The 10,612-nt window shown below is 35.6% G+C and overlaps 1 protein-coding gene and 1 non-coding gene across 2 annotated transcripts; both read left to right on the plus strand.

Annotated features, from left to right (window-relative positions):
• The first annotated feature begins 255 nt into the window (after positions 1-255).
• On the plus strand, positions 256-1,774 carry LOC112786733 (uncharacterized). The gene has a single exon (XM_025830103.3). It carries the CDS (start codon positions 912-914, stop codon positions 1,446-1,448), a length of 537 nt encoding a protein of 178 aa, XP_025685888.1. The 5' UTR covers positions 256-911; the 3' UTR covers positions 1,449-1,774.
• Positions 1,775-3,596: 1,822 nt separating this feature from the next.
• Positions 3,597-3,668, plus strand: TRNAP-AGG (transfer RNA proline (anticodon AGG)). The gene has a single exon. It is a non-coding gene; the product is annotated as a tRNA-Pro (tRNA).
• The last annotated feature ends 6,944 nt before the right edge of the window (positions 3,669-10,612 follow it).

Below are 10,612 nucleotides of genomic sequence, written 5' to 3' on the forward strand. Positions count from 1 at the left end.
AGAATTATTTTATCAGTTATATCTTTTAAAATGATTTTATCAAAATATAATATTAAATAAATTACACAAAAAATAATTTTAACTCAAAATTATACCAATGTAACCAATTCTAATTTAGGTTGCGTATAATCAATTCTAATTAAAGAAATTTATATAATTTTGAGGTAATATTATTTTATTTTATTTATGTGATTTATCCTATAATATTTGATAGGTCAAAATGGTTATTTGTTGGTAATAGAGGAATGATGTTGAGAAGTGAAAAATGAGGTGGGTTAACGAAATTCCATTGAAGAGGTACCCACCATAGACAGAAATAAAAATCTGATGAGAGAAGACAGAACCCATACACCCAATTTTCTCTCATTGGAGCTGAGAGCGGTTTTCCCCCCCACAATTGTAGGAAGCACCACCCAACACAACTCCGATCCCTCTTAATCTTTTCCTAAAATTGGTTTCCACCACCGCAGCACTCGCTTTCCACTTTCTATATTACCCCTCTCTCTCTTCCCACTTCCACGCCAATAACACACTCTTAATTCTTTTACTCCTCCTCCTCCTCCCTTTTCTTACCCCTCCTCCTCCCCGGAGGTTTTCTGCAATGGCAGAAACCGTTGCTAACATTTGATATTAATCTGGGTGTGGGTCTTTTCCTCGGCCTTCTCACTCTTCCTCGATTACTCAAGAATTGGGGATCCACACCCTAACCAAAAAACACAAAAAAAACCCCCCAAAAAAAAAAAGAAAGAAAGAAAAGAAAAGGAAGTCTCCATTTTTAAAAGGGTTGTATCCACAAGATCAGTCATTTCGAGACAATTACCCTCGCCGCTGGAAACCCACGTTAGAATCCATTCATTTCGCGACAAAGTTTCGATCTTGAAACACAAACCTCCATTATCACCATCATCACGATGTCGAACATGAAGATCGTGCTTCGTTCCCCGCCTTCGATAAACCGCCGGCAGCCGCTGCTTCGGCGAGACAGTTCGTCGTCGAGGAGCTCGGTGGTGGGGGAGGTGGTCGGCGGCACCGCTGCGGAGTGCGTGGCGGTTTGCTGCTGCTTCCCCTGCGGCCTGGCATTCAACGTCCTCCTACTTGCCCTTTACAAGGTACCATTCGGGCTGTGCCGCCGCATGATACGGGGGATACGTCGCCGGAATCTGGCGAAGGGGCGTCTGCCTCTACCGGCGGCGAGGCGCAGAATCCAGTGCAAGTGCGGGTGCTGCGACGCGAGCAGACTCAGAATCGTTGAACCAATGTGCGCCAACGATGATTTCGACGTGAAAGCGGTGCAATACTCTTCGTTTGTTCAACCTGATAAGGAAGTCATTGATTTGGAGAATGAGATGTGGGATAGGTTCTATGGAACCGGTTTTTGGAGGAGCTCTTCTCGCAGGGATTCTTCTAGCAATGTTCTTACCACTTTTCACCCTCAATATGTTCGTTGAAATTTCAAAAGCATGCATCTTTGCCCAACAATGGAGTTTTTTTAAAAAAAAAAACATATTTTTGATGCTGCAGATGTTTAAAGATGTGGTCTTTTCTCTCCTACTCTTCTTCTTATTATTTTCTCTTTTTTTAATTTTTTAATTTTTTTAATTTTTTTTAGGGGGGAAGGGGGGGAGGTTGGGGTATGATCATGGTCATGGATGATAAATTTGTTTGTTTTGGATGTTTTGAAAAATGAGAAAAAATGTGTTGAAATGGATTATCTTTGATTCTTTGTCATTTATTTTTTGTGTGTTATATATAAATTGGTTCTTGGTTTTTCCAATGAGATATAGTACGAGTAATATTGAAAGGAAGGAACTTTGTTGTTGGGGTCAGGTTTCAGGTTTGTGTGGTAGCAAAAGGGTTTTGCTTTGCTTTGTGTGAAATCTGGAAACAAAAAAAAGTATTGACCCAATTAGTACTAATAATTAATGAACTCTTGATTTGACTAATAATAAAGTACTTCTGTAATTTTGTGTTCGGGAATTGAATCTCTTTCTGCCATTAATCCTTTCCTCTCAAAAGAGAAGGGGCAGTTAACTGATTGAAGAATCAAGACCCATAATTTAATGAACTCCTTAACTCCCATAAATGAATACCATTTACCAACAAGAGTAAAGTCGGTTTTTTTTTTTTTAATCTTAACAGAAGAGATGATATTAGAGGAATGTGTAAAAGTAAAACATTGTGTTAAAATTAAATTATATTATTAAACTAAAAATATTTTAAAAATAAAAAATAGTCTAAAATAAGCTAAAATTGTTTTATTTTGTATTTTTTAATTATAATTAAAATAATTAAATAACAGTAAATATACAAAATTATAAATAATAAATTAAAAAAGATAACTTTAATTTGATGTCTCCATGACATTACCGATTAAATTAAATGAGTCATGTTAACAATTATTTTAAAAATACTAATTAAAATGGTAGACTCTATAGTGATTACCATTGTGCAAAAATTAAAAAAAATATATTCTTATATTTTAATAATATTTTTTTTATTTGTCAAATTTCAAAATATTGTTCTTGTATTAGTAAATTCCTTGATATATAACTTACTTTAGATAAAGTTAAACTTGTTATCTTCAATGGACGAAATATAAATACACTTTGATAGCCAAAAATATGAAGTATAAATATTTAGAAAAGACAATTTGATATTCAAGACAATTGAAAAAAAAAAAAAACATAACTTTGTGAAAATGTATAGAAAAGAAATTGTAATTGAAAAATATAATACCGTTTTATAACATAAAAGTGACTGTTATTTTTTATAATTAAAAAATATTTATAAAAAATACAAATTCAAATATAGTTTTTTAAGGACATTCTTAACTAAAGAGATGGATATTGTAGGTTGGAGATATGATGAGTATCCCATGTTGATAAATTTATGGGTCACAATCAAAGAGAACAGGGTCCAGGTGATTCAGAAATGAAGAGCCACCAATTGAAAGGGTGGGCCGGGCGTGCAAAATGTCCACGTTAGAAGCACTTACCCCTCCCTACCATTCTCAAATAATGGGTCCTCTTCACCTTGTCTCACAACATGGAAACCATACCATGTTGCTCCTTGTACCATTTCCATCTTCACAATCCGGTCCCTCTTGTACTTCTCCACCCTCTCAATTACCCAATTATATCCTCATACACAATCTTTCAAGAACTGCCCAGCTACCTATCTACCTAATAAATATGCAAACCTATCTAGCTAATATTTTTTTTAATTTAAAATTTCAAAAAATTAGTTGTTTAGTTGATATATATAGGAATTTTACAAACTTGGCTCATGTTATCTTTGTTATTGCTTCTACTATTTTACCATATTGATACGATATCCCTTGAAATTGGAATAGTACTAATTAAACATGTATTAATATCATGTATGTAGTACTAGTACTAGTCACTAGTCAGCAGGGCCTAGGGATAGTAGTAATTGAAGGATATCTGGCGGGTACAACTCCATAATAATGTAGTGAGCTACAAAAGTACAGTGGTCCACACAGTACACCATAGCGTCCCTGAAAAGGGTTAAACTACTCACTTTGGTGTGTGTTTATAAACTTTAATATTAAAATGAACAAACTCAAAATCAAAGAAGGGCATTTGGTCTAGTGGTATGATTCTCGCTTAGGGTGCGAGAGGTCCCGAGTTCAATTCTCGGAATGCCCCTTTTTTTTATATACTTTTCATTCATTTAAAATAAATAAATAATAATAATAGAAGAATATTTTGTACGGCATTTGATGTTGCTTTCGCTAGACGCCTAGACGTGCGTGCGGACTCTCATGGTCGATGGGACACAATGTTTAAAAATAAATAGTAAGATAGTGATATCACTTCAATGAAATTATGATAAGTTAGTAGTATAAATAAATTTAATAGTGACCTTGACATTTAAGGGAGACATATGGTGGTTGATCGAGTTAACTAAAAAAAGTTATTATGTCAAGGAGCTACGTTGGTACTTATGTGATTGTATTAACGATAATATTGTAATCCACTAATATACAATTCATTATAAATTACCATGCAAGCGAAACAATTTATTTATACTCCAAAATCTAACCACTAGTATAATGATCTGGCCATTTGAAAATGTATTGGGTTACCGAGCTGTTTTCAACCATGATGGAGTTACTGTTTAATAAGGTCAACTTGCTTAGAAGTTAGAACGTTAAAGCAAGGAAATGCTACGCTTGGTATTTGTGACAACTGATTCACTAATGTAATTGAATGATGTGAGAGGTTTGGATGTGTTTTATGTAATCTGGAGCATTAATAAAAGAAAAAGTGTAGAATTTTTAACGATTGAAGATACAAAGGATTTCGATTTAGTGAAGTATACAAGGGTGTCTATCGATCGGATTGTATCCGCAGATCCGCGGTAAATATTTGTATCCGATCTGAAAATTACGGATACAATCCGATTCGCAAATTGATCCGATTGGATTGCGGATATCTGCTCTACATCCGCGTATTCGATCCGCGGATCCGCAGATCCGCACAATAATAATTAAAAAATAAATAAATATATATATGTTTGGTATTATATTTACTTATTTGTATGTTTTAGTTAGTAATTATTATTTATATATTATATTATTTTATTTTTGTTATTTAGAAAGTGTTTGATTAAAAATATTTTAGGAATAAATAAGTTTAAAAGTGTGAAAGAAATATTTTTATTGAATTTTTCACATAAAAATATGATTAAAAAGAGAAGGTTTAATTATGCGGATATATCCGATATCCGATATCCGATATCCGATCCACACATTTGCGGATCGGATCGGATCGGATCCGGCACCAAAAAGTGCGGATATCATATCCGATCCGATCCGATGAAAATTGTGCAAATCGGATCGAATTTTCGACCATATCCGATCCGATCCGATCCGCGGACACCCCTAAAAGTATATGTAAAATACTAAAATGGGATGATTAATTATTTGTCAAGATAAAATATTTATAGTGAATTTTATAATGTTCATAATTTGCCCTCTAATTTTTGTTTAATTTATTTTTTATGATAAATTTTAAATATTTAATAATTATTTATTTTTATATTTTTAAAATTAAATATTTGACTTTAGGCTTCTAATATCTTTGGCTCATGCAGTAACAATAAGCATTACTAAACCATGATATGAAGTGGCACAAATTAAAGTTATGATCGTCAAAGATGTTTCATTAGATTGTGTATTAAATTAATAAATATCTTGTAATTATTTTATGTGAAAGAAAACCTCTAGTACTTTTACCAACAACATCAATATGGGAGAAATAAATTTTCAGACTTTGTCAAGTATTATGAATGCTATCAATTTCTCTCATGTATCCTCTTTTTATTTTTCATTATCACGGAAGAAAATGTCATCCGCATACAAACACGAATATTCCAAGTTTCATTTGATAATATATTTTTGGATAAGGTATATTTTTTGTCCCTGAAGTTTGATAAAAGTTTTAAAAATATCCTTAAATTTTATTTTGTTTCAATTTTGTTTTAGAAGTTTTCGATTTGCATCAAATATACCCATGACGGCTAATTTTTCAAAAAATTTAAGACCAATTCAACAACAATTTCATAAGAACAACCCTCAATACAAACTAATCAAGCATAATTTTTATACATTATTGTTAGATTGGTCTTAATTTTTTTGAAAATTTAGCCGTCGATGGTATATTTGATACAAATAAAAAACTTTTGGGACAAAATTAAAATAAATAAAATTTAAGAGTATTTTTAAAACTTTTGTCAAACTTTAGAGACAAAAAATATGCTTTACCCTATATTCTTGCTTATGTATGTATTTCTTTTATTAATAGAGCAACATATATAAATTAATTATACTAGATGTATATTAAAAATTAATCACTAAATTAAAATTAAATATTTATATAAAATATATATCAAAATATAAAATACATATTAAATAAATAAATATATATATATATATATAATTATAAATTTTTAGTATTTATATAATATTTTTTATTTTTTATATCAAAATTAATTTTTTAGAAGATTCATTTTTTGTATGGAGGCATCTAAATATAGTGCATTCAAAGGAGGTAACGATTGTAGTACGTATTCCGTATTCAAGGAGAATGAGAGATGAGAGAGCGGGGCGAGCGGTTGAGGGTGAAACACAGTGAGGAAGATGGCCATGCCATCGGAAGAGATAAGGGGGAGAGCGTGGGTGGGTGTGTCTCCGGTGTTAAGGAGGGTTTTTCTCGAGAGGGGTTAGAAAAGCCATCCAAGGTCTCTTTTAGAGATAAAGTCATTGGTGCAGAAAAGTCTAAGGCATTTGCATTAGTAGGATCTTTATCTGGAGATGGTATCGCGACGGTGACAGGTAAGCAGGGTGATTCGTGCCCACCAAGTGTCAGTTTTACCAAGGAGGCAAAGAGCTGTCTAGCTGAACCTTACAAGGAAGCCATCGTGATCAAGGTGCTGGATAAGCATTATGGCTACACTGCTCTCATGCATAAGCTTCGGATAGTATGGCGCATCAAAGGAGGGAAATTTGATATTGTTGCGGATCGTGAGAAAGTTATTCTTGGTGGCTCGTGGTTGATAGACGGTCACTATGTTGCAGTAAAGCCATGGGATGTGAATTTTAGGCCATGCGAAAAATTCTTTGGATCAACGCTGGTATGGATTCGAGTCTCGGGACTTCCAATTTGGTGCTATCAGGAACAAGCAATGCTGCGAATTGCTTCTGCAATAGGGGTTCCGGTGAAAGTAGATTTGGCCACTAAGCTTGCAGAAAGAGGAAAATATACTCGAGCTTGTGTTCAAATTAATCTTGGGTTGCCTGTAATCAAACATATTATAGTGGAGGGTGTGACTCATGAAGTGGAGTACGAGAGTTTACAGTTGATTTGTGCTACTTGTGCACGGTATGGGCATGATAAATCGTTGTGCATGGAGAAGGAGTCCTTGGAAGGAAACAGAAATTCCTTTGGTGATGGAAAAAATAATAAAGCCCCGACACTAGTGCCACACAACAATCATGAGCTTCATAAAGAGGCTGAATCAGAAGCTCGTGATTTGGGTGAGAATTCTCGTGATTTGGGTGAGAAGTTAGGAGTTGTTAAAGGGAAGGATGTGGTTACGGAATCATTGGCTCCTCACGTGCCTGATGGTCATGTTAATGAGGCATGCATGGATGATGGAGAGGGCTGGCAACAAGTGCTGTGTAAGAAAAAATTCACAATGGGCCAGTCATCAGGTTTGAAAGACCAAGATGGAAAGCAGCACAAGTATGGTTCGAGAAGGGTTCCAAGGCCCAATTTGCATGGTGATGGAGGCAAATCAATTGGCATTAGGATGGGGAAGCGAGAAAAACATGAAATTGCGCCATCTCCATTGCGTAGAACTCTTGCACATCGTGGAATTTCTTTACGGAAGCGTCATCGGCCTTCCTCCCTGCAGAACTCGCCAGTTGATAAAAATGGTGGCACAACGGAAAAAATCTTAGTAGATGGAAGCATGGCAGGTACAGTGTTAGGGGGTCCAAAGGTGGCAATTATTGAGGATCAGAGTGTGCCAGTACCGCAGGACAAACCACCTATTGAGGTTGGTAATTCTGATTAGAGTTTATGTTCTTATTTATTCTGTCCCTATTATTTATAGATAGTTTAAATACGATTGTTTAGAATATTAGGGGTACTTCTAATAAGTTAGCCCGGGTGCATTGTAAAGAACTTGTTAGAAAATTTAGACCTGTTTTCTTTATTGTGGTTGAAACTCACTCCCCCTTTCAGCATTTAAAATTATTTTGGGAAAGGTTGGGGTATCACTCTATTGGTATAGTAGAAGCAGAAGGGCATAAGGGAGGTATTTGGTTTCTATTCTCTATGAAGGGTGTTTGTTGTAAGTTCATTGATGCTTTTGATCAGGGTGTTACTGTTGAGGTTCAATTTGATAATTTAATTTGGAGGTGTAGTGGTATTTATGGCAGTCCTCAATTTAATAAAAGGGTTCTCCTTTGGGATTATCTTGTTGCACAATCCATGGTTTTTCAAGGACCTTGGATTGTTCTTGGTGATTTTAATGAAGTCAAATTTTCTCATGAATCTAAGGGCTGTCAATTTTCTTATCAAAGAGCAGACATGTTTGCTACTTCATTAGGGGATAGTGGTTTGTTTGATCTGAAGACTATTGGGAGGCGGTTTTCTTGGTACAGAAGGGTGAAAAATTATGTTGATGTGGCAAAAAAGCTTGATCGAGTCTGTATAAATAGTAATTGGTTATCCATCTTTCCAGAGGCTTATGCAGAAATTTTAAATAGGCTTCAGTCTGATCATTGCCCTATTCTGGTGCGTTGTAAAGGTCGTCCTCAGCCTAAAGGGAATCTACCTTTCCGATTTGTTGCTGCTTGGGCTACTCATCCTGGGTATAGGGATATTGTGAATCAGTCATGGTGGTCTGGTAATAGAGGGATTCATGGCAAGCTTTCGGAAGTACAGAATAATTCACTAGAGTTTAACTCGAAAGTATTTGGTAACATTTTTGTTAAGAAATGAGAATTAGAGCAGCAGATTAATTATTTACAAAAGTGTTTGGAAGTGGTGGATAGTATTTATTTGCGTTAGAAAGAACAACAGTTACTTGATGATTATAATAATACTCTAGTGCAAGAAGAGCTCCTATGGTTCCAAAAGTCCAGAGAGCAGTGGGTAAGGTTCGGGGATAGGAATACAAGATTCTTTCATATTCAAACTCTTGCGCGAAGGAAGCATAATAAGATTCATGGCCTTTTTCTCAAGGATGGAGTGTGGGAAACTGATCCAAAGGTTCTGAGTCAAGAAGCAGAGTCTTTCTATAAAAGCTTATTCTGTCATTTGGATTATGTTGATTTGGGTTGCCTTGGTGATGTGCCTTTTCCTTCTCTGAATGAGGAAGCTTGCAATAATCTTACGACACCAGTTACTATGGAGGAAGTCAGAACAGCTATTTTTCACATGAACTCTTTTAAAGCTCCAGGTCCTGATGGGTTTCAAGCTTTCTTCTTCAAATAATATTGGGAGATCATTGGTCTTGATGTTTGAAAGATGGTTAAGCAGGCATTCTCCGGTGTTACTCTTGATCTGAGAATGTTGGAGACTTTACTGGTTTTTATTCCAAAGGTTGAATCACCGGTATCTATGAAAGATTTCAGGCCGATTAGTCTCTGCAATGTAGTTTACAATATCATCACGAAGGTCCTTGTTAATAGGCTTCGTCCTCATCTTGCGGAGATTGTTGGCCCGCTTCAAGGAGGATTTATTCCGGGACGAGGAACTCCTGACAACATCATTATTGCTCAAGAAGTTCTCCACTTTATGAAGAAGACTAAATCAAAGAAAGGCACACTAGCCTTTAAGATTGATCTGGAGAAAGCTTATGACAGAGTTGACTGGAGGTTTTTAGCTCATACCCTTAAGAGCTTTGGTTTTTCTATTCCTACAATTAATTTGATTATGAATTGTGTCACTGCTTCTTCCTTATCTATTCTTTGGAATGGGAATCGTCTGAATGGATTTACTCCTAGTCGAGGTCTTAGACAAAGAGACCTTATGTCACCCTATCTTTTTGTGTTGTGTATGGAGCGATTGGCATGCTTTATTAGTCATAAGGTTGATTTGGGCTTGTGGGAGCCGGTTGCTATTTCTAGAGGGGGACCAAGAATATCCCACTTAATGTTTGCGGATGACTTGCTTCTATTCTGTAAAGCTACAAAGAGACAAGTGCAAAATGTGATGTTGATTTTAGAGACTTTTTGCAAAGCATCTGGGATGAAGATTAATGTGGAGAAGTCAAAAGCGCTTTGCTCCAAGAATGTCTCTGCAACAAGGAAAGATGTTTTCACTGGGGTATCCTCTATCAGATTTGTCCAGGACTTGGGCAGGTATCTTGGAGTTACCCTTAGCCATTCTAGGGTGACTCGTTCAGCTTTCAATGGTGTCCTGGATAAGATTCGGAGTAGGCTAGCAAGCTGGAAAGGAAATTTACTCAATCGGGCTAGTAGACTCTGCTTGGTTAATTCTGTTGTTGCCGCTATTCCCACGTACCAGATGCATGTCTCTATTTTTTCCAAAGGAATCACTAGTAAATTGGAGTCTATGATGAGGAATTTTCTTTGGAAAGGACAAGTTGATGGAAGAGAATTGAATCTTGTTAGTTGGAAGGTACTGATTACTCCAAAAAAATATGGAGGTTTGGGGATTAGAGATCCTTATTGTGTAAATATTGCTCTTCTTGGGAAGCTAGTTTGGACTTTTTTCCAACAGCCAAACAAGCTATGGGTCTAATTGTTAGATGCCAAATACCGATCATCTATATATGACTATTTTAGTTATACTAAGAACAAGGACTCTCCCATTTGGAGGTGTCTTTGCAAGGCTTGGGAAGTGTTGAAGGATGGGTTTGCTTGGTGTATTGGAGATTTGAACCAGAATTTTTGGTTTTCTAGCTGGAGGAGAGAAGGACGGTTATCTAATGAGATGGATTATGTTCACATTTCTGATTTGAATCTCCGGATACAAGATATTTGGTCGGTTAGTAGGTGGCATTTGGATATTCTTTATTCTCCTTTATCTCAAAATCTGAAAGGTAATATTCT

This window comes from Arachis hypogaea, chromosome 20 (genome assembly GCF_003086295.3).
Source record: "Arachis hypogaea cultivar Tifrunner chromosome 20, arahy.Tifrunner.gnm2.J5K5, whole genome shotgun sequence".
NCBI classification, from domain to species: Eukaryota; Viridiplantae; Streptophyta; class Magnoliopsida; order Fabales; family Fabaceae; genus Arachis; species Arachis hypogaea.